Source organism: Mustelus asterias, chromosome 16, assembly GCF_964213995.1.
Source record: "Mustelus asterias chromosome 16, sMusAst1.hap1.1, whole genome shotgun sequence".
Classification (NCBI taxonomy): Eukaryota; Metazoa; Chordata; class Chondrichthyes; order Carcharhiniformes; family Triakidae; genus Mustelus; species Mustelus asterias.
The window spans coordinates 25104830-25132480 of record NC_135816.1 but is presented as its reverse complement, the minus strand read 5'-3'; the positions used below and the strand labels follow the sequence as shown (position 1 = coordinate 25132480).

The 27651-nt window shown below is 40.9% G+C and overlaps 2 protein-coding genes across 3 annotated transcripts in view; one reads left to right on the top strand and one right to left on the bottom strand.

Moving 5' to 3' along the window:
* The window catches only part of hspa4b (heat shock protein 4b), a 61793-nt gene extending 52713 nt beyond the window's left edge, over positions 1-9080 (top strand). The window contains exons 16-19 of the mRNA XM_078230786.1: positions 1446-1553; positions 4227-4346; positions 6425-6586; positions 8001-9080. Of these exons, the coding sequence (XP_078086912.1) occupies positions 1446-1553; positions 4227-4346; positions 6425-6586; positions 8001-8207 (597 nt within the window). The 3' untranslated portion in view covers positions 8208-9080. The remainder of the gene's footprint in view (positions 1-1445; positions 1554-4226; positions 4347-6424; positions 6587-8000) is intronic.
* A 7909-nt stretch (positions 9081-16989) lies between these two features.
* On the bottom strand, positions 16990-26453 carry ccng1 (cyclin G1). 2 transcript variants are annotated; one of them, XM_078231568.1, is made up of 7 exons: positions 26421-26453; positions 24308-24580; positions 22555-22808; positions 21279-21357; positions 20419-20517; positions 19029-19227; positions 16990-17895 (listed from the first exon to the last, which is right to left on the bottom strand). In XM_078231568.1, the coding sequence occupies exons 2-7, from the start codon at positions 24578-24580 to the stop codon at positions 17888-17890; spliced, it is 912 nt and encodes a 303-aa protein (XP_078087694.1). In that variant the 5' UTR covers positions 26421-26453; the 3' UTR covers positions 16990-17887. The 2 variants fall into 2 exon arrangements, with proteins under 2 accessions (XP_078087694.1, XP_078087693.1); XM_078231567.1 differs by having other exon boundaries at positions 26339-26430.
* Between the last annotated feature and the right edge of the window lie 1198 nt (positions 26454-27651).

Sequence of the window (27651 nt, the reverse complement as noted above, 5' to 3'; positions counted from 1 at the left end):
TGCTCCTTCATCAGGTGAGTCTGATGAAGGAGCAGCGCTCCGAAAGCACATGCTACCAAATAACCTGTTGGACTTTAACCTGGTGTTGTGAGACTCCTTTGAACCAGTAGTGTTCTGCTCGATGCAACCGAAGAGCTGTGTTATGCTTGCATTTATGTTGGAGTGCAGACTTGGGAATCCAGGGGAATGGAGTCTCAGGAGATAAAACTGAAGCCCTGCAAGGTGGCCCGTTGTTGAGGCAGTCTCCAAAATGACTGAGAGAATTCCAAGATTAGATTTTCAAAGGTGAAGACTGAAATCCCTTGAATGAGTTTCAACGAAATTAGTTGACTGATTAATTTACTGACATCTGGGTGGGTTGATGAGAAATCTGTGGGATTTGTCTTGGTCACATTTGCTATTCAATATTTAGTGAGTGTTAAACCACAATATGCCTGTTAATTCATTTGTACCTCCTTTTTACGCTGAATGTTAGAGTATAAACAGTAAGTAGTCTCACAACACCAGGTTAAAGTCCCAACAGGTTTATTTGGTAAGATGAGCTTTCGGAGCGCTGCTCCTTCTTCAGGTGAGTGCCAACGCCAGCAACTCCACATTATTTAGAGTATAAAGGTGGATATTGTAAATTGTTTTATCTTCCTGCTCTTGTATAGGAAAGTTTATTTGTCCAAAAACTAGAATTTAGTGGCTTTATTCTCTTAGTGGGTGTCTTGAATCTCAAACTCTCGTCTACTTTAAACAAAACGTTATTAGTCCCTATTCGGATTATACCAAAATCTTGAGATGATCCTGAATCAGAATATGTAACAGCCTTGGGGTGAAATATGAAAATGGGCATGAGTAAAATTCTCAAGTAGCTCGAAATATACTGCCAAATGTTTAGTGAATATCTGCATTAATATTTGTGAATCTTTATTTTTGTACTGCTAACTTGAAAGAAAAAATGTTTTGACTGCGGGCTACCAAATTTAATTTGTATTAAAATCTGATTGCCCCCCCAATTGGTGGAAGCGCCCTGGCCCTTTACCTGCTGAGGTGTGGGGACCAACATGAGAACTTTTCTGTTTTCTCTCTCTCCTCTCTCCTTCACTATCTCTCTTTCTCTCTTTTCTCCGCTCACTAGTTTATAGCCTGGGATGTTTGGGTGCTCGGGTTCTCCAGCAGCGTTCCTCTGCCTTTTTGTTTTTTTATTATTACTGTCATTACCGGTGCAATTAGACGAGACTTGGGCGGGGTGGGTGCCGGGGGTACCAGGGGCTTGTCCCCTGGCCACTGGAATGTACACTGCATGGATCTGTATCTGTGTTTGCTTGCTATGTAAGATATAAGAAAATTTTCAATAAACATATCAAAAAAACAAATCTGGGAATTAAAACACATCCTGTGAATTAATATTAAGGTATTGATTTCTGCATGTCAATATGAAGCTTTCTATTAAATCTTAGGAACAAAGCAAATTGAGCCTTCTGCTGGAAGACACAGAAAACTGGTTGTATGAAGATGGCGAGGATCAGGGGAAACAAGTCTATATCGATAAATTGACCGAATTGAAGGTATATTTGTATGAATTGTATAAATATTTCTTTAACATGCAGCGAAACAAAACTTGGTAGTGTATTACTGAAGTTAAAACTTTTCCCCTACTTTGTGCCATACATTTGTAGGAGTAGAATTTCTCTGCCAATAAAACTCTATTCATACTATGTATTAATTTCTGTTTGACTAGAGTGTACTGTCACGTTAACCTAAAGGTGAACACGAGAAAAATCTTAAAAGCATGGTCCTTAAAAACAATCAGCAGCTCATTTTGCTGTGTTTTTTCCAGTGGGGTAGGAGTTAGCAATAAAACTTCAGGAAGTGTCTATTTTGAAACCTAAGCTGCCAAATGTGTGTAAGCAGTATAGAACCATTTTAATATCGCAAAACATCCCAATGCAATAAGTGAAGTATTTGCAAGATAACAGCAGAACAGGAAGATCACTGAAATAGATGATGAATTAAAAATATGGTGAACAGAAAAGGGCATCCAAGAATACAAATTTCAGCTCAGAGCAATAAGATATCTGACATGGGCTGGCACAGTGGTTAGCGCAGCTGTTTCACAGCGCCAGGGACCTGGGTTCGATTCCCAATTTGGGTGACTGTGTGGAGTTTGCACATTCTCCCCGTGTCTGCGTGGGTTTCCTCTGGGTGCTCCAGTTTCCTCCCACAGTCCAAAGATGTGCAGGTTAGGTGGATTGGCGATGCTAAATTGCCTTTTAATGTTTGGGGGACTAGCTAGGGTAAATGCATGGGGTTAAGGGGATCGTGTTTGGGTGAGATTGTGGTTGGTGCAGGCTCGATGGGCTGAATGGCCTCTTTCTGCACTGTAGGATTCTATGATTCCAACTGCAAGCTATAGACCCCATGCAAGTTAGCAATTTAATATGCTCCATTAGAATATGTTATGGTTGAAGTGCTGCAGGTACTGAACATGTCATGGAGATAGCTGTTGCTGGAGTCTGACTAATCAACAGCCAGTTTTGCTGCTAACTGTCTACAGGCTGTGGCAATCTACCTGTCTCTACAACAATAAGATATCGTCAGTGTGCTGTCTGCTTTGGGGCCACTACAGCAAATGTGTGAATAGGGACTATACTGTTACTGAAAATTAAAATCGGTTTCCTTTGCCGTTGCTGTTTATTGCTTCAGGTTGGCATAAGGATTGTTAATATATTGCTCGTACCTCAATAAAATAGATGACTGATGTTAGCAAAGCTGGCAGTGCACTTTGACCTTTTATTCCAGTGTATAGAAGTTGCACCATGACATTGAGGAATGCAGCAGTGTGGTGAAATTGAGCGACGTACAGCTGTGCTTACTGGCAGTCATATGATTAAATAGGTATTAGATTGCTGCTCCTGTCCACTGTAACTCTGGCAGTGCTGCGTACTGCAGCCAACGGCAGCTCAGGTGTTTAGCTACACTTGTGCATCTTCATATGCGATGGAGGCTGTTTTGAGCTGCCAACTGATTTGGCCATGAATAAAATGGTACCTCCAGAAGGCACCTTTACAACCAGTCTTGCATTACAAAACAATTATCCTTGATGTGTTGCTGATGAGGCTGGTATTCATAGAACCCTTAGTGCAGGAGGAGGCCATTTGGCCCATCAAGCCTGCACCAACAATAACCCCACTTGGGTCCTTACCCTGTAACTTCTTGTATTTATCCTGCTAGTCCCCTGACACTAAGGAGTAATTTAGCATGGCTAATCAACCTAACCCACAAATCTTTAAAGTGTGGGAGGAAACCAGAGCACCCGGAGGAAACCCACGCAGATAGACTGAGAACGTGCAAACTCCACTCAGTCACCCAAGGTTGGAATTGAACCCAGGCCCCTGGCGCTATGAGGCAGCAGTACTCATCACTGTGCAACCATGCTGCCCAATTTCAAATTGCCCTTGATCGAGTTGTGGTGAGCTGCGTTGTGTTAATTTTGTACGTGTGTTCATATGTCTGTGAGCAAGAAATGTTGGGGTGGGAGTGGAAAAAGTCACAGAACAGTCCTCCAAACAGGTGAACACCTTTCAAATCTCCATGCCCATCTTTCTAACAGTTCCATGTTAGAATCTCTCCACAGTAAGAAGTCTCACAACACCAGGTTAAAGTCCAACAGGTTTATTTGGTAGCAAATACCATAAGCTTTCGGAGCAATGCTCCTTCGTCAGATGGAGTGGTCTCTGTTCTCAAACAGGGCACAGACACAGAAATCAAATTACAGAATACTGATTAGAATGCAAATCTCTACAGCCAGCCAGGTCTTAAATGCACATTGTCTGTTGCAGCAATGTTGAAATTCCCAGTTCCATACTTTTTCTCCTTGTCCCTCCAAAATTGCGAGCTCCCAGCATAGGCAAAATGTGCACTTGGGTGGTTGCTCTGCATAGTTTGTAATCACAATCCAGAAGTTGCAGCATAATGGTGTGACAAGTGGGCAAAAGTTTACACAATTTTGCAAATATTGCAGAACTTGAAATCAAGTTGAGATTAGCCCAAATTTTTAAGGACTGTTTTTCAGCGGACACATTTTTCAGGTATGGATTCAAAGCAACAGGGAATATTGACCACTTTCTTTATCCCTGTTCCATCCTTTACCACTTTGCACACACTCATGATTCAAAGGGACATGTATACTTCAATATGCGATCAAGTTATTACATGCTGACTACTTTCTTTCTTAACAGAAATTTGGTCAGCCAATTCGAGACCGCTACCAAGAGTTTGAGGATCGTCCACGAGCCTTTGATGAGCTGGGAAGACAGATGCAACAATACATGAAGATAATAAACTCCTATAGAAATAAAGTATGTAGGCAAGAACATTTGTCATCAAAGATAATATCTGATGGAATAAAATGTGTGTGGTGAATACATATAGTACAATTAATTCATAATATTTGTAATAGTAGTGCTGCTTAACCTTTGATTTAGTTTTGCAGTATTAATAGAGTATGAAATCTTTTAAAGGATACCTGAGGTTGAATTGCAATAGGAGGTTCAAATGTCATACTTTTGAATGAAATTGAAGAAATTTGTAACTTTACTGCATGTTTCTTTTATTTAAAATTTATTTAATTGTACCTTTTTTTTCAAAAACACTAGTGCATCATCTTCCCATTGTACATGGAAATACAATTGACTCCATTTTTTTCCACCATAATATTTTTGCTTTAGATTGTGTCCCATGTAAATTGTAACAATAACTGAAAAGCTACAGTCTCAGATTTTTTTTGAGAGCTGAACAGAATCTTTAGTACACGGAGGAGGTAACAAAATTTTCAAATCTCCATCAGCATTTTTGCTCCTGCCTACAGAACTGCATATTGAATCTGAACAATTGAAAATGCACACCACTAGCATTGAAGCATGAATGCAAATCACCCTCTGTCGTCGAAGCATCGTTGATTCTTTACATTAATCCAGAGATGTTAAGTTTAATGAGCCATACTGAATTTTTTAAATTGCTCATATCTCTGGGTTCAGCATCTAAGGCTTAGAAGGTTGCTGACCTGCACTAATAATGTTGACAGTAGCTGCCTTTATTGTCTGTTGGAATGGCAGCTCTGAAATAGTTGTTGGCCAAAGCAGAAACGCTTAAATTCTCCAAAGAAATTTGGGAATAGAGGTTTTTTAAATTAAAATCTTATTCCTTCCCAGCAATTTGTATTAGCACCAATTGCAGTTTCACAACTTAAATCGCTTATTTATTCCATAAAATTCACATTGCATATTCTAGTCTTATAAAACTTTCAACAGCAACTATTTTTTTTTTCAGACTTTTGTCACCAGTAAAGCTAAGTGTGATCACCTGGCTCCAAAACGATGTGCCTGACTATGGTGCTCCAGTTTCCTCCCATTGTCCAAAGATGTGCAGCTTAGGTGGATTGGCCATGCTAAATTTCCCCTTAGTGTCACAAGATGTTAAAGGAATTAGCGGGTAAATGCAAAGTGTTGCAGGGATGGGGGTTGGAGAGTCAGTGTGGACTTGCTGGCCCTTGTGGCCTCTTTCTGCACTGTAAGGATTCTGTGATATGGAAGTTTGGAACCAATTTGATCCTCTATTGTAGTCTTGGTAACCCAATACTTTCAGCAGCCAGGTTTGCAATGCTCTTCAACACTATTGATAATTGACCAACCCAGCTCACGAATGCAACCTAGAAGCATAACCGTGTCAATGGTTGAAATGCTTTTAATGCTCTGAAAGAGAGATTCACAATGATTCCAGGGATAAAGAACAGTTGCTATTAGGGGATACATTGGGGAAGTTGGAAGCGTTTTCCTAGGAGAAAATGAGGCCGAGAGGTGACTTGACAGAAGTATTTGAGACCCTAAGGATTATGGACATGGTGAATAGTGAGAAACTCTTCCCGCTCGAGGCAGCAACAGGAACTATAGGGCGCAGATTCAATATAATTGGTGAAAGGAGTAGAAGTGGTGTGAGGAAAAATGTTTAACCGAGGGTGGTTGGAGTCTGGAATGAATTCCCTGAGGGTGGTGGAGGCAGGTCTGATAGAGGTATTCAAAAGGGAATTGGGTTACCATCTCAAAAGAGAATGTGCTAGGTTACAGGAATGAGGCAGGGGGAATGGGACTAGATAGAATGATCTTTCAGAGAGCCAGTGCAGACTCGATATGCTGAATGGCCTGGTAAAGATTCTGTGACACTCAATTCTTGCATTGTGGTTAGTTCTGGTTGATTTGAGTGTAACAGAGAAATGTTTTCTCCTAGTGATTTAAGCATTAATCTATGGCAGATGATCTGGTTTTAAAAAATAGGTGAAATGCATGTTCAAATGTGCTGTTATTGCGAAGATAGATGGTTTGATTGATCTTATTTACGTGAGCGAATCTCTTAATTTTTGTGGTTTTAATTCCCTCTACAGGAAGAACAGTATGATCATCTGGAATCGGCAGACATGGAGAAAGTGGGAAAGCATGTTCAAGAAGCAATGGAATGGATGAACAGCAAGATGAATTTGCAGAGCAAGCAGTCTCTAACACAAGCCCCACTTGTAAAATGTGCAGAAATCCGAGCCAAAGTTAAGGTAAGAAAATCCTTCCAAGCTGTTTAATAAAATTACTATGGATTTGATTTTTTTAAATCTGTAATTAGAGCCCCCCACAGCTTCTTTTAACATTGACTTGCCTATATTGTTTGAGCTGGTGCTATTCCAGGCCCCTGGAGGCCTCTAGAAATGTGAGAACAGTTTGGTTACTTGGGAGAGAAGGAAAGAAAGGAAGAAACATTGTTATTACAGAGCATTAATCTATCCTCAACAGATTTGTTTTTTTTCTCTCTAAAACCACATTTCTGCTGCTAATGTGGACGACATAAGTAAATAAATTGGGATGATGCTTGGGAACTTTCATTTCTTGCATTATCATTCTACTGCGATACTGTATCTTAGAGCTTGTACAGTGTAAATACAACATTCAGTGAAGCAAGTTTGCCTGTTACTTAGGTTACTTGTGGTTTCTGTTTAATGTGATTCAAATGGGATTTCTTCTGTAAACTATTTCCTTCCCTTAATCCTGAGAGCTAACACCCATCTATCTCTGGAATAAAGTTTAGGTTGTTATAACAACCTATTTAATACTAGCTTGGGAAAAAGTGTTACAAAGGATGGACAAATCAAACTGGTGCCTTCAGGAATGCTGCCAAATATTTTTATTGGCATTGTTGCCAGGGAAACAGAACAGTATCTGAAGGGATAAAATACTTTACAGGTACTCTAATGGTCTTTGGTTAGCATACAGGAAAATATAGCATAGGCTCTTATTTAATCATTTGAAGGATTTGTGGTGTAATGACTTTGTTAAATTGGTAGAGAAATGTTGATGCGCAAGCCCCCAAGATATGAGAACTTTGTGGGGGTAAATGTGCAGTCAATGTCTAGCTTTCCAGGAAAGCATTGAAAGTGTAGCATGTTACAAGTTTGGAGAGGGTGGGTAACTTTCACAGACTTGGATATTGAAGGATCAAATGTAAAATGGGGAAGCCTGTGACATTTGGAACAACAGCTTGTATTTATCTAGTACCTTTCAATGTAGTCAAATTTGCTTCATAGGAGCACTGTAAAACAAATGGCACTGAACCACAGATATTGGGGCAAAAGTTAAAAACCTTGGTCAATAAGGTAGGTTTTGAGGACTCTCTTTTAGGAGGAAAAGAGCGACAGACTGTGGGGGAGGTGGCAGTTCTAAGAGAATCTGAAGTGGGAAATGGACAACGTGGACCACTAACTGTTCTACTCCAAAGAAATTTGGGAATGTGTGTCTACCAATGCATTGAACAAGCATGGCTTCCTGGTTCTCTTATTATTTTACAAAATAGAGCAAGAAATTTACAAGTTTTTCCTGAGATTGGTGTTTTTTTTTTGTTTCGCATTCAGGAGCTGGTATTACCAGCGATTTCTTTTATCACCCTACAGCTTGTTAATAGTTTTCACTTTGTTTCAGGAATTGTTCAACCTTTGTAACCCCATTGTTAGCAAGCCAAAGCCTAAAGTAGAACCTCCAAAAGAAGAAAAAGAGGCAGAAAAGAATGGACCAGTGAATGGACAAACAAGCACCGACTCTGACGGCTCTACACCTGCTGCCACTGAGAGTGCCCAGAAAAATGCAGAACAGCACCAACAAACTCTACCAGAAATGGACATTGAATAATGAGGTGACAGTCACCGACCCAAACTGTTATGTCAAATTTAAAGTCATGGACTCTGCAGGGCAGCTTTCTTCACCTTTTTTACGGTGAATAGAGTAACCTGAACCTGGTATTCTTGAATATCTCTGGCAAATTTGGTAGTTTTTTTTTAAACCCCCTCCCTAAGTGCAATGGGACAGGTATTAACTAATACAACTGGGGCTTGAATTAAATGTTTTTGTTACAAAAATAGTTTTGATTTTGTTTGTGGCTTTGTTTCACTGCAAATCGTGATTTTATTTCTGTTAGTGCCCCCCTCCCCACCCCGTAAGGTGGCGATTGCTGATACTGCTAGACTTGGTTGTGTACCTTCCTAGCGAGCTTTCCGCTGGTAATTAGAATGCTGGGTACCAATGTGCCTGCCAGCATTTTGCTAAGTTGCTCATGTTCTGCTCGAGTGCTGTGTTGTTTTTGTTTTATTGGCTGGTTTTGATTATTGACAGCTGTTAAATCAAAGCTATATGCCTTTTTAAAAAAGAATCCCAAACTTCAAAGATTGCACGAATCATATTTTTCCCTCTAGAACGCTACCATCAGTTTCCACCTATTACATGTTACTTGTACAACAGTCAAGTGTTGAAGTCGAGATTAGTTTGGGTCAGATATTAAAGGGAGATTGTTTTAGGTTCAGTATTCTGAAAAACAATTAAATCTTATGTTTGGACAACAAGAATTGTAGCCTGTCCAAATACTGGTGACATTGATTCTCTTAGTGTGTGTATATAATATATACACATACACAATGTTACTGTACAACAATGCTTTCAATTACCTTTCTTTGATCTGTACACTGGTTACGTCCCTTTAATTCCCATATTAAATTTAAATTGTTTGAATTTACTTGTGTAAGGTAATTTTTTTATGTTGGGTGTAAAGACAGGTTTTGGGTGAAGTGGAGAGAGAAACAAATGCAATACTACGTTGCATTCATATATTGCAATGTTGACTCTTGAATAAATAGCAGCTTAAGAAATGACTGCATGGTCAAGCTTATATTGCGAAAAGTAGTCCATAAATAAACACTACAACCAACTTTATAATTCATGAAAGAGGAATGTCACCCAGCATTTTATTTAATTTGAGTGATCTATTGCCTACCAAGAGTTCTGAATCGTGAATTCAAGAGAACCAGATTGTGATACAATAGTATTCGTTTATTATGTCTGTAGGATAATGGGCTGTTTTGAACCAATTGGAAGGAAAACCATATTCAAAGGAACAAGCCCAGCACAATGGCAAAGTGGTTTTTTTAAGCACTGAGGGAATACTACTGATTATTCTTGTAGTTGACTTTTGGGAAGAATAGTTTTTTGACCAATTTTTCACTCCCTGTAACTGGATCATTAAATTTTGAGAGTATTTTTAAGCTCTGTGTTCCCATCTATTTGCTCATGCAAAGAAAAGTCCAGAAAATAAGAGTACACGACTGAGTTATGACATTTTCCCCAGAATGCAATGCATGAGAAAGCAATACTTGCTCCCACTCGCACCCAAAGCAATGTATTATTGAAACTTAGGCAGCTGCAAATAATTGAGATACATCACCAGAATAAAAATAAGTAGCCAAGTTATCATTTTCTCCTCATAATTCCACTACTTTTCTGCGTGGAATGAAGGTTGGTCTTTGCTTCAGTGTCATTAGCTTTGTCAGTTTTCATAATGTTGTAACTGGATATGATCAGTTTTTCAAACGGTCACTCAAAGGAATGAGAGGAGAATAATGCTGTGCATATTAAACTAAAGTGGATATGCCAGTCTGTTTTCTTGGTTGTAAAAAAAAATGTGCCCCTTCTCTGTACACTTGCATTTCATCTCTCGATAGCCTTGTACACTGTATGCAGGTTACTTTACATACCAAGTTCTTAAATAAAGTACCATGTATGATATTGTAAGACCAGTTAGGATATCCCTGTTTGCTCAGAAATTAGTCAAGTCTGCCCAGTTTCCAGTTCTTGTTGCTTAATTATTGCATACTGAGTTATGAAGCTGCACCTTAATATAACAGGTGGTGGTAATTCATTATTAGTCATAAAACTGTACAATTTCAAGAGCTCTGGTCTTGCAAACACTATCCATTGACATACCATGTCAAGACTTGCAAGTTGCTACTTCCACTGTATATTTATACTCTTGCTATTTCACTGAAGTGTGAAATACAATAAAATGACATTGGAGAAAAAAAAAGTGTGCTTTTTTTTTAAAAACAAAGGCAGCTTAGTTATGTAGAGTCTTGGGGAGGTTTCAAGTAGGTAGGGAGAATGATCTTCAGAAACCCAGCAACTCTTTCGAAGAAACTGGCTGTGGATAACTGGTATACTGCTCTTCATAGAGTATGGCTGTTGACCTTGTGTCCCTGGGTAGGAGGTGGAAAAAGTGAGTCAAATTCAAATTCCTATCTCTGACTCTTCCCATCTTTGTCTCCTTTTAACTGGGTTGCATCTACAAAAGGCAGGGTGGATTTCCACTTGATGCAGAGATGTTGATCCTGGCCATCATTTTATCCTGAATCTTTAACATGTTGGAAGCAGTCTCTAAAAAGGGGATAAAGTTCTAATGCAGCACACCCAAAGGAAGATGCATGCTGCAATGTGGACCTATAGGGGGCCTCACTGCAAAGTTTTTAAAAATGTATATTCTTCCCTTTCAAATTGTGCAAAAAACTTTGGCCGGATGCACCCAAAGTTCAAATTCCAGGAAATTAGCCGAATCCTGTTTTTTATCTTTTGCACATTCCTTACAGAGCTGACCATCAGCCTCTGAAGAAACCCTCAACGTGAAAGAATGAGGCTGCTTCAAGTTAAAATGTCAGATCGCTCAGCTGATTACCGTAAGCACAGGCACCGCAATGCCTTGGTTCTGGTAATCCTTGTTTGTCTCGTATCCCAAATGCCAGAACTAAGAACTCATCACAAGATGGGCAGAAAAAGCTGGTGAACTCAGAAGAGATGTGGAGATGCCGGCGTTGGACTGGGGTAAACATAGTAAGAAGTCTCAACACCAGGTTAAAGTCCAACAGGTTTATTTGGTAGCAAACGCCACTAGCTTTCGGAGCGCTGCTCCTTCATCAGGTGACCTGTTAGCTGTTTGAGCAGATCTCCCACTCACCTGACGAAGGAGCAGCGTTCCGAAAGCTAGTGGCGTTTGCTACCAAATAAACCTGTTGGACTTTAACCTGGTGCTGTGAGACTTCTTACTGAATTCAGAAGAGACAGTGACAGCTGTGGGGACAGCTACAAGCTAATCAGAGCTTGGATTTGTGAAGATCATTTTTCATCCCTGACTAATGTTAGTTGAGTGGCAACTTTTACGTTGTGTGGAAGTGGGCTTGTCTGTAGAGATTACCTCTTGACATCCTGAAGGAATTTTAAGGTCATTGCAAATGATTACTGCCAATGGAAGGCAATGCACAGACTTGGTAAGCTGGGTTGGCAATTAACTTGAATACAGAAGTGAGTTGTGTTCTCCAAATTGTGCTTTCTACATTACAACTGTGACTAAACTTCCAAAGTACTTCTTGGCTGAAGTGCCTAGACATTCCTATCCTCCATCAATTTCAGTTTGCCCTACACTTTCAACTGGCTGGTCAGTGAAGGGAGGGGTTGGGAAGAAATACGTTCTTCCTGGACCCGTGTGTCAATCTGTGCCCCTGCCTAACACATTTGCTGCCACAACAATTTAGCAATTTGTACATTGAGTTACCTGAAGAAAAGATAATTCACTCAGACCAATTGTGACGTTTTTAACTTAAATGTAGTTTTCAAACATTTTCTAAAAGATTTTACCTTAACTAAGTTCTGAGCTAAACCCCCTTTTGATGACAACAGTGCTCATAAATTTTTGATCTGTAGCAAATGCTAGAAACAACCACAATGCCATGCTTCTCTTACGGAAAATCTTATACATCTGAAAGTGGCAGTAAACTACTGGTGTTCACAGGTCAAAATTGCTTTTACTTCTCATGAGGCCTTGACCATGGCCAACATTATAGCCAAATTCACTACCAAATTAGCTTCTTGCAGTCGATCAAACAGTTCTTTCTGATGTTGTAAATGCTCCTCCAATATTTGACTGAAAACCAGCAAGTCACCAACGTACACAGCACAATTACCCAGTCCTGTAATAATCCTGCTCGTCAGTCTTTTGAAAAGTAGCTGGGGCATTCTTCATACCAAATGGCATAACTTTAAAAGCTGATATCACTTTCACCCTTTCCAAAAGGGGTATTTGCCAATATCCCCGCAGTAAGTCAATCTTTGTAATAAACTGATTGTTCCAGAAATGGAATAGGATACGAATCTGCCTTTGTCACTGCATTCAAAGAACATTACAGTGCAGGAACAGGCCCTTCGGCCCTCCAAGTCTGCGCCAACCATGGTGCCCATCCTTCTGGGGACCATATCCCTCTATTCGCATCCTATTCATGTATTTGTCCAAACGCCCCTTAAAAGTCACAATTGTATCTGCTTCCACTACCTCCCTTGGCAGCAAGTTCCAGGCACTCATCACCCTCTGTGTAAAAAGACTTGCCTCGTACATCTCCTTTAAACCTTGACCCTCACACCTTAAACCTATGCCCCCTGGTAACTGATTCTTCCACCCTGGGAAAAAGCTTCTGACTATCAACTCTGTCCATGCCCCTCAATTTTGTGGACTTCTATCAGGTCGCCCCCTCAACCTCTGTCGTTCCAGTGAGAACAAACCAAGTTTCTCCATCCTCTTGTCATAGCTAATGCCCTCCATACCAAGCAACATCCTGGTAAACCTTTTCTGTACCCTCTCCAAAGCCTCCACACCCTTCTGGTAGTGTGGCGACCAGAATTGAACACTATATTGACTTTTCAATAATCCACACACAAGTCTGTGTTCCATCCGGTTACAGTACCATCGCAATAGGTGAACTCTAGTTGCTGCAACTCCTTGATATCATTCTGGAGCACAAATCCAATCTCTATATGCACTTGTGATAATTTCACTGCATTCATTCTATAAGGATGTTCCTCATTGGAGTGGAATCCCCTACATCTACATGTAAAGCAAAATTGGTCTACCCCAGGTTTATATTATCACAGTTTTCAAACATATGTTGAACAGCCAATGGTCTCATTAATAAATAAAATATATTTGAGGCAAAAGGAAAAGCTTCACCCTTGTTTTTTTTTTAAAAATCAGAAATTTATTGAAAAGCAAAGTAATTATCTCCACACAAAACACCTTTGCTTGTATTGAAACTGAATGTTTCCACAATATAAATCTAAATGTGTTTAAGTTAAAATATATAAGTACAGCCAAGACAGTTGTTTGGAAACTGTCCTGCCCCACCTTAGATGTTTAACGAAACCCGTCATATATTGCACTGCACCAGTGAAAAATCAATTCATAGGCTAAAACTAACTAGCCTAATTTAAATAAATAAAAACACAAATAACAATAGCAGGCTAGCAATAAAAGTCCAAAACAGAGTTAGAATGAAAATCTTTTAAAGTAAAATGGCTTAAACTTTCACTTGGAGGGTCCCGGAATAAATTCACAGTGTAGAATTTTAACGTGTTTGAATTTCCATATGCTCAGATTTTAGAGACATAGAAAATAGAAGCAAGAGTAGGCCATTCGGCCCTTCGAGTCTGTTCTGCCATTCGTTTTGATTATGGCTTAACACCAAATTTAATATCCTGATCGCACCTTCCACCATCCCACCCCCCCCGCCCCCAATATCCCTTGAGTCCAAGAGCTATATCTAATCTTTTACTTTATTCTATTATAGAATCCCTACAGTGCAGAAGGAGGCCATTCAGCCCGTCGAGTCTGCACTGACTCTCTGAAAGAGCATCCTACCCAGGCCCCATCCCCATAACCCCACACATTTACCATGGCTCATCCACCTAACCCACACTTTTGGATTGCAGGAGGAAATCGGAACACCCGGAGGAAACTCACACAGACACGGGGAGAACGTGCAAACTCCACACAGACAGTTACCCAAGGCTGGAATCAAACCTGGGTCCCTGGCACTGTGAGGCAGCAGTGATAACCACTGTGCCACCGTTTTTTCTATTTATTTTTAAACACATACTTCCTGTATGATCACTTTCAGTCATATTAAAACAAAGTCATGGCAAATGGAAACATTCAGAAGCATTTCCATCACAAAATGTATTTAACGATAATGACATTTAATGGTCTGAAGACATGTTGAGCTGCATTACTTTTCCCCTCCCAGGTTTAGTAATGTAAAGATTCAAATTTGCTGGCTGCTACTAATCTGGTTAAACAACGAGCTTAAACCCTCAGTGCAGAACATGCTCAATTCAGAAAATACAATAAATCAGTAAAACGTCAGCACAAGCAAAAAGGCAAAGGGTTAGAATAGCAAACAACAACAAAAATTCAATAAAGTTTCCAAGTTTAGAGTCTTATAAAAATGTAAAAATTGTGAACCCTTCAAGTGATGTGATGTGGACTTAAAAATAATTTTAGAAAATATACTAACCTGGTAACATTCTAACATATGGAAATCAGCTTTTCAAACAATGAATGCACTAGATCTGCCCGACATTTAGGGTTTTTTTGCTTTTATAATTAATAAAAAGTGTGAAACAATCTTGCTACTGAAATATATATTCCAAGCATTCCTTTCATTAATGGGTTGCACTCAGCTGCATGTAACTTCCTTATGGTTTATGTATAAACTTAATCTCTGATTCTCATCAAATCCATGCTCAAAAGACCCCTCTTCATTGCAACCAAACTTCTACTCACTTTCTCAAACCATTTGCTCCCAAAACTAGCCTCCTAGTCACGTCTCCTAGTGTCAAAATCCCACTCCAACATTTACACAACTGAGGGAATTACAGTCAAGCATCTACTATATAGAGAACTATCCCAAAATGAAAGCAACACTTTACCACAGAATCTCCTATAGGAGAAAACAGCATCTTAAACTATGTATGGGACATTGCCCAAAACTGGAAAATCCTGCTCAAGGTCAAAAGACCTTCGCATGGTTCGCCCCCCGCCCACTACGATTTCCATGGCGGGCGAGATGGGAAAATTCCCTCTGTGATGTTTAAATGAAGCCCAAATAATAGCCCTCGTAATAAAGAAAATACATTGCAACCATCTTTCTTTTTACCAGAAAATGAATGGTTCCCCTAAAAGGGCACAGGATTCTAATGAAAGTGGGACTGCCAATAACACAGCTATGGAAGCATGGGGATAGTCAGTCTACCCATGGCAACAACATACTCACAACAACTTAACATATTATGAAAACTACATCAGAACCCTCCACTCCGCTACAAGGCAATTCCAATTGCTAGCACTAGTATATGTAGAGGTGCTAAATCAACATGGTGACATTAATTAACTTTCTGAATTTAGGTTAATATATAACTGAGAACCATGCAATGCATAAGTACCTGGTAAAAGCATGGCCATTAAGAATTTTCACTATGCAGTGGTCTGTATTAGCTTTGCACATTTGCGACTTAAAGCCTCTAAGCAGATGCACTACAATATATTGATTTCAGCAAGAGTTGAAGGATTAAAACTTTAAATACTGCACTTCTGTAAAAAATCATAAATAAAAAGTCTAACTCCCCACCAGTCTTTTTAACAAAAAAAACTACAGCTCCCGCACCAGAAATTAAGATGCATCAAACCAGAGCACTCTGCGAATTTAAGCTTGTAGGGTTTAGGAACTTTGACTAAGAGAAGCAAGTAATTCCCACTATTAGAGAAAATACTGGAAAATCTCAGCAGGTCTGGCAGTATCTGTAAGGAGAGAAAAGATCTGACATTTCAAGTCCAGGCGACCCTTTGTCAAAGCTTTGCTGCCAGACCTGCTGAGATTTTCCAGCATTTTCTCTTCTGGTTTCAGATTCCAGCATCTGCAGTAATTTGCTTTAATTTCCATTATTACTGAGATAAAGTGAATCATTACCTAATACTATCAACCTTGATCAGTTCAAATCAAACGTTACCTGGTTGGGAATGGACACTCATCCTTTACATTACCAACATAGCAGATTCCAAATACAACTCAATTACTGGCATTAAGTCACAAATGATTTGATGTGATGTATTACCTGGATCTATGGGATACACCTTACAACTTAGTTTATTGCTAAAAATTAGCCAGAACAGATAAATTTATAGGACTGCTTTTCTTTTGATAAGCAGAGTATAATGAAGAAGATCTACATCACAAGGAAATGGTAAATGATTATGTGAGATAGTGCACTCTGTCTCCAGAATGTGCCAAAGCACTTTACAACTTCATTATTACTACCTCTCTAAAATGTAGCTTAGATAGTAGCACCTAAGTTAGTAATCAGAAGGTTGTGAGTTCAAGTCCCATGCCAAAAGCTCAGGTACAGAAATCTGGCTGAAGGAGCAAGAGTGGGTATCCTCTTTCAGAGATCTTAAAGGAGTTTCCATTTGTTCTCTCAGGTGGACATGAAAGAGCCTGCAGCACTCAAAGCAGTGCAGTTATCCCCAATATTTTAATTAATATTTATTCCTCAATCAACATCACATAACTATCTAGTCATTATCACCTTGCTGGGTGTGGCAGCTTGCTGGGCAAAAATTGACTACATTGGAATGGTGAATATACTTATTCACCATTCCAAGTATTTCATTGGTGATACTAGATCCCTCGATCGGGTACTGAATGGCTGCAAACGGGGGACACCACACCCCCATCCCTCTCCCCCTCCCAGACCCCCCTCCCCAGTGAGGCTACAGGCTAACCAAACAGGGTTCGCTGCACCACATTTGGGAGCTATGATAGACCGGCGCCAAGGGATCATTGTTGTCAATTGGGATCCCGTTGCCAGTAGGTGGGATTCCCATGTTGGGCCCTTCATGCCTCAGCTTAATTGGGGACAATTTTCCCTCACCGGAGCTGGGAATAGGATGCGTTGTCCAAATCTGCATCCCACTTCCCACCCACCATCCTCCCCAGTCCAGTAAAGTTCAATTAAATTCCACCTATATAGTTTGATGCGGCTTCAGAAACTGAACATTGATCTGGCAAGAAGACTAGGTTATTCCATCTGATAAGAGAAATCTGCAATAATAGCTCGAATTGAATAACTGAAAATTAATCGCTTTCCAGTCCATTTATGGGATTGGCTGCATCAAATCGCAATTAGTTTAGTGTGAGGAAGAGAGAAGGTCATGATCATTCAGTGACCTGTAGGCTAATGGGACTTGATTCAGGGAGAATTAATAAATTCCCCTAATGACTGTGACATGCACATTACAACTAGAGTTATTAAAAACTTAACTTGAGGTTTTAAATTAAACCAATAAAATTGAAAAGTCATTTGCTAGTACAGAACTTGGAGCATTGCTAAAAAAAGTGTTGAAGCTTTTCATCTCGAACTAAAAAAAAATTGAATTAAGTACTTGCGCTCAAAAAAAGTTGCATACCATATAGATTGCAGCTCAGAAATATAAGTGTAGAAATGTAAGTAAAAAATAGCTGCCAGTGTTATTCTTCAGAACTACATCCTACGCACTAAGAGCTACAGCTTGCAGTGAAGTAAAGAGGACACGTCTTCTGAAGATGAGAATACTTTTAGTTAACTGTTGAGGCACTTCATCTGACAAACGTCGTTCCTTTTTGTGCATTGACGTATTAAGGTTCTGCAGGAGGAAAAGGAATGAAAAACATGTTAGCGTTCATCTTTCCAAAACAAGGCAGATGGAATTAAAAGCCTAATGCTGACCATATGTGCATAACAAAATGTATCCGTGCCCCCAGATCACTGAAGATCTTACAACATAGAGCAGCCAGAGCATTCCTACATTTCTGCACATAAGCAATAGCACATGAAGTGTTAAAAACAAGTGACTTATGTTTAGAATAAAGCAATACTAGGTTTAGAATGAAGCACTACTACGTTTCTAGTGCGGATTTAAAGGCCTTGTTTTAGATATTCTGGACAATTAAGGGTGGACAACAAATGCTGGCTGAGCCAGCAATGCGCGTAATCCCATGAAATAATACAAGAAAAATCATCTAAGACACTGCAGCAATGATCAAAGCACCTCAAGTTTAGGGATTTGTACTTAAATTTCTAATTTTATGGTAACATAATCCAAAAATTGTATCCCCAATCTGGGTTATTTGCCTTCCCAAATGAGATCCAAAAAAAGCATTTGATAGAAGTGTGGGATAGATTAGAATTGTTTTCCTTGAAGAAAAGACCAAGATTTTTTTTTAATTCATTTACGGGATGTGGGCATCAGGGGCTGGGCCATATGGCCCATTCCTATATTTTAGAGGGGCATTTGAATCAACCACATTGCTGTGGATCTGGAGTCACTTGTAGGAGCCAGACCAGGTAAGGATATTGGTGAAGCAGATCAGTTTTTATGCCAATTGACAACGGTTTCAGGGTCAGTACTAGGCTTTTAATTCCAGATATTTTATTGAATTCAAATTTCACCATCAGCCATGGTGAAGAGCTATTCAGAGCAATTCTTTTTTGTGGAATATATACAGTTTTGTCTACCATCATTAAAAGGAAGTGCAATTCTAATTTGGTCATTTCTGTACACCATGTGGTACAACAGAAATAAAAGCACAAGGGAACAGACTGGCAGTTTGAGGTCAGGTAATACTAATGAGCAGGGGAGGAAAATAGAAATTCAAAGGAATCATTGAGGGGGTGGGGAGAAGGAAGAATAAAGGTTTGCAATTTGGTTCTAAAATAAACAAAAGTCAATTACAAGTTGAATTGGTTTTTGCACAAAAGGATAACAAGTGTCCACACCTCGCTCAGTACAAATGGCTGCTTCAGGAATTGTCGGAAGAGGAGTTATACGATGGTAACTGTGAAGCTGCCTAGATGTGCGTCTTGAGACAATCCACATGAGCTTTTTGTTGCTGGGTCTGGAGCACCTGGATGACGAATACTCTGCTAAACATTCTGCAACACGGCCTCTCCAATGTAACAAATCATGGTCACTTATCTGTGGAAATCGGAAAATACTTGTAAAGTTAGAATATTTCCCCAAACAGAGGAGGCACACAGTCAAATGAGTGTTTTAATCTATTGCAGTGTTAAAGGAAACTCCTAACACTAAATCAGTGAAGTGTAAACCAACCCAAAGAGAATGGCATCACTGATTTTGCAGGGAATCCTCAAAGTAACGAGGGAGTGCGGATCACACGGGTGGCAATTTTATTGGGGCTTCAGGAAGGGAAAGAAGGGTTTACTGGATTTGAGATTCCAGCTTCCAGATATAAAGGGGGCAAATTGATGCCTTTAATAGTCAAGATATGCATTACCCAAGGAAGCAACCCAGCACAGAGCCAAACGTTATGGGGTGAAATTCATCTTGAACTAATTCACAACAGCGAATGGCAAATAGACTGCCTGATTTAAAGTCTACCTTGCATTTACATAGCACCTTTAACCATATTAAAACACCCCAAGGCTCTTGGCAGGAATAGTATCAAACAATACTGATCCACATAAATAGACACTCGGAGACATGACCAAAGATTTTGCTCAAAGAGGTAGATTTTGAAAATCTTCAAGGAGGAGAGAGAGGGGGAGACATTGTAGAAGTGAATCCTCAAGCTTAGGACCTAGGCAGCTGAAGGTATGGACACCAATGGTGAAGCAATGAAAATTGGAGATTCTCAAAAGAGGCCAGAATTGGAAGAGTGCAGATATCTTGGAGGGTTGGGGGGAGGTTGAAAGTGGTTGCAGAAGCAGGGAAGGACGAGACCTTGGAGGGATTTCAGAAAACAGGATGAAAATTTTAAAATCAATGCATTGAAAGCTGAAAATCTCAGATAATCTAAATTGGGCACACAGTCTGCCGATTCTACCAGATTGCCAATTTTGTGCTTTGCATCTGAACCCATGTTGATTTTCCACAATATTGTTCAACCAAAAAGAATGCAAAACCCTCCTCAGCAAAAAATAATCCAGTTTCACTTGTTACAGCAGTTAAAAATCTTTGACAAAAACTATTTCCTGAGTTGCTTGGCATAGTTCCTCTTTAAAAAAGTCAGTACCCACAACAGACACATCTTCTATTTAAATCCTCAACGCATTACTTTAAAAGGAGCTCTATCAGCTGTTTCACTTTTAATGACAAGGTAAAACTGCAGCCTAATGTCAGCAGTTGATGTTAGATGATACCACTCACTTTGGAATGTTGCTGTAGTCTCTCTATCATCTCTGTTAATTCATGTAACTTCTGTGTTTGGACCTCCAGAGCAAGAATTGACAGCGCCAACATGGACCCCTGAAAAATAATGTTTCTTTCAATGAAACATAATGATTGGAATTTTGCCCCCAAAATTTGGAATGCCATAATGGCAAGGAAATGGGAGTCCTCCACGCCGGATTTTCGGCAAGCTCTGCAATGCAATCTTCCGGCACTCAGCCGTTTTCTCCCCCCACCCCCACACCCCCCCACCACCCAATGAGCGGCATTGTGACCCCTCACACTGAGATGGGTCACCGGCATCGGGGTATCAGTGTCCTCCCATTGGGTCACCTGGCAGACCTCAGACATGAGCTCCGCGTCATGAACTCCTCTGCAATCCCCCGAAACATGACTCTCCCCCCCCCCCTCCCCCACCCCACCCCTTGCATCGATCCTCCCCTGTCAAAGTGTATGGCCCCACCCCCACGGTACACTCAGTGCCTGACCAGGCACTACCAGGGTGCCTAATGGGCACTGCCCAACCATCCAGGGACTGCCTTCAATTCTCCGCCCCCAGCCCATAACTGCCCAGGCCATGGTGCCTGCTCTCTGCTGAAGACCAGTACTGATTCTCGCCAGCAAGGTGGGGAGCAGAGTGCTAGACTCGATAATTATACAGTGATCCAGGCACTCTGATGCTAATGAGCTTCGCACCCTTTCTGGGCGTGAAGCCATTCTCGCCAATAAAACGGGGCCGAGGGTGCAAAGCGGATTGGATTTTTGGCTTCTCACTATGTTCCCGAGCTGATCAGGTCATGCCCAATTTTTTTTTAATGTTCAGTAATGTCTAAACTTACTTTCATCTTGGAGAAGACAAAACGACAATTACAAGCTTTAAGCTGGGATTCGAGTCGCTCAATATTCAGCATCTTTTTCCTAAAAGGAGAAGCAGTGTCAGATAAGATTCTATTCCTTGAGTTACCTAGCTGTGCCAACATGTCTACACAAAAATTAACAGTTTTCATCAATCTACACCCAGAAGGACCGTCTGTTTTACTAAAATTTGATTTAAGCTTCCTCTCTTTATCTGTACAATATTCACAACTAATCTAGGAGTGACAGGAAGGAAGTAAAGAAAGATTCGAAATGAAGCCATACCACTCCAAGTCACTACAAGAAAGTATGCAAGAGCCATCCTCAGGCAGAGTACATTACTGATATATGAAGGGGATAGGTAGGGTGAACAGTGGGAAGCTTTTTCCCAGATCAGAAGTGACGTTCACGAGGGGTCACGGGCTCAAGGTGAGAGGGGCGAAGTATAACTCAGATATTAGAGGGATGTTTTTTACACAGAGGGTGGTGGGGGCCTGGAATGCGCTGCCAAGTAGGGTGGTGGAGGCAGGCATGCTGACATCATTTAAGACTTACCTGGATAGTCACATGAGCAGCCTGGGAATGGAGGGATATAAACGATTGGTCTAGTTGGACCAAGGAGCGGCACAGGCTTGGAGGGCCGAAGGGCCTGTTTCCTGTGCTGTACTGTTCTTTGTTTGTTCTTATTACGAACCACTTCCCACAATCTTCCCATTCCTCAGTGGAATCATTAGAATTATATTAGTTCCTCTCCACAAAGATCAGGAACAATGTAGTGGAAATTGTCCTCAAGATTAATCCATGTTGTAGCAATGTTGGGATATCAGTATTCTTAAGTAGCTCATGCATTTATAGAGCTTTATTCTATCCAAATTTTTGTCATCTATATTCACAAAAATATTTTCACAGCCAACAGAGGTATATCACTTGTCATTTAGATAGTACAGTGCTGTCAATTAAGGGCATGAGCAACTTGCAAACCCCCACCCCAATCCCAACTTGGGCACAGAATTGCCAACATTGGGCATTATAATTTTTCACATGAACTGTTCACATAAGTGCTTACAACATATGGACCACAGCTTTAATTAGTAATCCAGGTGACTGTATTAACTCAGTTTTTCATTTACAGTGGCAAAGTAATACGTTGAACTTGTGCCTAGCACAGCAGGTAACACCAACTGGTCCTGGGTTGACAGATCTAACACAAGGTAAACAAAATGTTGACCCAAACCAAAACAACACTGAAGTCACCCATACCTTTCAGACGAAGAACAGCTCAGAATGAGTTTGTGATATACTCGCAGAAAGTTCAGGGCAGTCGGACCTTTCAACCTCCAGTGCAGCTTTTCCAGTATAATATTCTCCATCCTCATCATATCCGAAACGGTGAATCTACATTGGCTGATTCGAATCAGGTCACTAGCGAGTGGAATACTGTGCTCTTCCTCAGTCGCCTTCACAGCGAGGTAAAAGCAGCAAAGGCCAACACAGCATAAATGCTTTGGCTGCACCTGAAACCAGAGAATATACTTTACTAATCAGCTGCATTGGGCGGCACAGTAGCACAGTGGTTCGCACTGCTGCTTCACAGCTCCAGGGACCTGGGTTCGATTCCCAGCTTGGGTCACTGTCTGTGTGGAGTTCGCACATTCTCCTTGTGTCTGCGTGGGTTTCCTCCGGGTGCTCTGGTTTCCTCACACAGTCCAAAGATGTGTGGGTTAGGTTGATTGGCCATGCTAAAATTCCCCCTTAGTGTCCTGAGATGCGTAGGTTAGAGGGATTAGTGGGTAAATGTGTAGGGATATGGGGGTAGGGCCTGGGTGGGATTGTGGTCGGTGCAGACGCGATGGGCCAAATGGCCTCTTTCTGCACTGTAGGGATTCTATGATTACTAGAGCACAAAATTAAAGGCTAACATTCCAGTCAGTACAGGGGGAGTACCGCACTGTCAGAGGTACATCCTTCAGATGAGACGTTAAATGGAGGTACTATCTGCCTGTTCGGGTGGCTATAAAAGATCTCACAACACTATTTCAAAGCGGTGTCCTGGCCAATAGTTATCCCTTCATTCACCATCACAAAAAAAACAAATGATCGCATTGCTGTTTGTGGGAATGTGCAAGTTGACGGATGATTTTCCTACATGACAACAGCGACTACATTTCAAAAGTATTTCATTGGCTGTAAAGTGCTTTGAAATGTCCAGTGGTCATGAAAAACGCTATATAAATGCAAGTCTTTTGTTTTAACAAAAGGAAGTTAAACATGGTGCAAACACTCAAGAACTTACAAGTACTAAATCACAGCCTACTAAACCATGTAATTCAAGTTACAGCAATCTATGGTTTTCCCAAAAATGTCATTGTGTTTGAACTGTAAAACACCGATGTGAAACGCCTGAAATAAAGGGAGGCATCAGAGTACAGCCCTGACTGACATAACCCAGACCTGGCATTTGGGCCAGGCAGTCCCAGAAAATTGGTCATGCATCCAGAAAAGCATATTTCATTAGCTCAGTTGGCTGGATGGCTGGTTTTTGAAGCAGGGTGATGCCAACAACACAGGTTCAATTCCCGTACAGGCTGAGGCTATTCATGAAGGCCCAACCTTGCCCCTTGCCTGAGGTGTGGTGATCCTCAGGTTAAAATCACCATCTGTTGCCTTCTCCCCCTCAAAGCACAGAGCAGTCTATGGCCATCTGGCGCTATGGTGACTTTACCTTCATTTTGGCAAACATGTATCCAAGTTGATAACTCAAACCTTTTGTGTAGAAAGTCAATGCAATCTGCAGTTCAGCTCAAACGAATTCCCTATTTCTGGATTACATTAATTGAGAGTCTCCCTTGCAATGGGAAGTAATACAATGGATCTGCAGTGCCAATGTGGCTCAATTAGGCAAACTATTTTTCAAGTATTAATATCTGCAGAGGGTTTAATATTCGAATTGTAAACAGTCATAAAATGGTTTTCCTCATGCATGAGGTCAAGGAAAATAACTCAATCACCTCACCTTCATCAGCCCTAGGAATCTATCGAGCAAACTGGCAGCTAGGACAAATGCATCAGTACTGAAGCCAAAGAACTGGGACAGACTAAGGAGATCCTTGACTTCAAGCTCCCTCAGCCGCACGGTCATCCGAATTCCATTTTCATGCGCTGATTCAATGACCTTCAAACCACTTATCCTTGGCTGATATTTTGGTTCTTGTTCCAATTGCACATTAAGCTGGTTCACAAGTGCCAGGATTTCACTGCTTGCTCCTTGTGTGTCAATTCCAATCATCTGAAACAAAAGTGAGGAAACCAATAAACACACAATATTTTGTTATTTAATAGCCCTGAACCTCAGTTAATACTACAGTACCAGCGCAATTTCAATCCTACACCAGAATAAGATCAGAGATCCAAGAACCTATCCCTTCTTCTTGACAAGAGAATGTATCATGAATTTAAACACAGGATAGTTTAGTATTAACCTGTTTTTCAAAACCAGAGTAATTCTTAGCAAGGGAGGAAAAAGCTTGATGGATTTCAGAATTCAACAGCATCTTGCACAAACTGGCACCCCATAGGCCACCCATGGGCAGCACAGTGGCACAGTGGTTAGCACTGCTGCCTTACAGCACCAGAGACCCGGTTCAATTCCGGCCTTGGGTGAATGTCTGTGTGGAGTTTGCACATTCTCCCCGTGTCCACGTGGGTTTCCTCCAGGTGCTCCAATTTCCTCCCACAGTCGAAAGATGTGCAGGTTAAGTGGATTGGCCATGCTAAATTGCTCCTTGTGTCGCAAGATGTGTAGGTTAGGTGGATTAACCATGGTAAATGCACAGGGTTCCAGGGAGTGGGTGGGCCTGGGTAAGATGCTCTTTTGGTGCAGACACAATGGGCCAAATGGCCTTCTTCTACACTGTAAGTATTCTATGGTCCTAAAAGTGTCCCACAAAGACCAGGTAACTCAGTTCAATATGTGCTTGCTCATTTTTTCATCCATTGACTTGTCATCTGACTTTTGAGAGTCTGGAAGGGCTTTTCTTAGTATTGTCATCTCATCTATGATTAAATCCTAAATCCAGGACAACAGCATATTACTGACTTCAGTCATGCAAATCATGGGATCACGCATTTAAAATTTCACCCCTTGGCCCCACTCCCTCCTGAAGATTACTGATTTACACCCATTCTACCCACCAAGACAAAGTCTGAAAGTCCATATCAGCAGTTAACCTCTAAAATTGGAATGCAGTTGGAAAAAAAAATGAGTATCTAAATCAGCATCCGATTACAGAGAACAAAAGAGAGAGGGTTCGCATTTTAGGCCTAATGCCCATTAGTTCAGAGTTCTGAGAAAGGGCATCCGCACCCAATCCCCTGGTTTGTGGACTGCTGTATATTTCAGCATTTGCAGCACTCTAGTGAAGTTACTTTGACAAGCAGTCCAGCCTGGTTAGATACAAAGGCTACATACAGGCTAAGCCAGCTGAATGTGACACAGGCTCTGGAGTTGCAGAAATTCTGCTGAGCGTATTAGCCCCTCCCTCCTCATTTTTTTTAGTGTCAGCCTCACCAATCAGCAGTTCAGGGTCACCCGTCCCACCCCTCAAAGATGGGGAATTACCACCAGACACCAGCTCCAGATCTCAGCACTTCGCACACTCAGAAGGAACATGTACAGACATGTCCCTCTGCCTTCTCGGGTGGGGGAGATCCACTTACTTTCCAGCTGCTTCATAGGCAATCTATCTATCTATCTAAAGGAATCAGCGGACACTGTCGTTCAGCATTGACTCTGTGCATTTCGTTGAAGCAGAATCAGCAATTACATTGTAACTCGCCGTAACTGCATTGTAACTGCAGCGCAGACTGGGCACTGTACAACATAGCAAGCTGAGCCTAAATACCATTCTCCACAAACTATTATCCCATTCTCAAATACAAAGCCAACACACATATATATAAAAAAACTAAACACACAATTTTAAACAGACATGTTATTGAACAAATCTCTCTTTCTTTCAAATACTTGTACTGTAGATCGTCTTGCCTGCAGTAAGATATTTTAAACATATCAACTTTACTCGAATTATTATATTTTTCGCTTCTTAATCCACGGTTTAAAACGTTACCTTCTCTCCCTTCCCTCACTGGCCCGATTCTCTGGGGGCTCCGAGAACAATCGCCTACTTTTAAAGCCACAATCGTGTCCCGCCCTTTCTCCAAATCAATTGGTCTGGAAAGCCCAGCTCGCACCTCCCTTCACTCCCCATTTGTCAGCTCCCATGTCCATCAGATAGCCCTTTACTTTGTTCAGTGGATGGGCAAGGTCGCAGCTGGCAGGGAAATAAAAAGGTGGAAAAGAAATGACAGCCCGGTCATTCTATTCTAAATTAGGAGACAGTTGGGGGGAGAGGGGGGCGGTGTAATCTGCAGTTTTATTTTAACATGAACAAACCTTTTCTGCCTTACTCCATTCCCGTTTACAGTTTTCCACTGATGCAGCAATAAAACGTTTAGCTCGGTTTGAACCAGTTCAATCCCTTTCTAGAACGAGGAGAAGGTGGTTATAGAATTTGCAATGTGCACACACACACACACACACAAGTCGATTTTACCCCTCAGTATCTTTGTAAAACTAAGTCAAATATAAAGCACCCAGACAATCTGTGCATTTCTTTTTGCAAAAATATCGAAAGGAACATTACCCAGACAGAAGCAATGACCCAGTGATATTATCACTAGATTATTAATCCAGAAACTCAGCTAATGTTCTGGGGTCCTGGGTTTGAATCCCGAGTTTGAACTCAACAAAAAAAAAATCTGGAATTAACAATTTAACGATGACCATGAAATCATTGTCGATTGTCGGAAAAGCCCATCTGGTTCACTAATGTCCTTTAGGGAAGGAAATCTGCTGTCCTTACCTGGTCTGGTCTACATGTGACTCCAGCGCCACAGCAATATGGTTGACTCTCAACTACCCTCTGAACAAGGGCAACGAGGAATGGGCCATAAATGCAGCACCCATGGCCCATGAATGAATTTTAAAAATGATATTGTGAACAAAAACTCAGCAGGTCTAGCAGTATCTGTAGGGAGATACAACAGAGTTAACATTTCAAGCTTGTTTGACTCTTCATCAGAACTAAAAGAGAAGGAAAGTGTGTTGGATATTATTCTGTAGCTGGGAGTGATTGCAACAAAGACATAGCAAACTTAGGAACAAGAGACAGATGGCCTGGTGTTGGGGAAGGAGGGATTGGGGGGGGTGTACAGTTGTACACAGTACACTGCGAGATCGGAGTACCTGCGCAATGGGGACCCTACAGCTCAGTAGCCAGCTTGTCAGCATGAATAGGC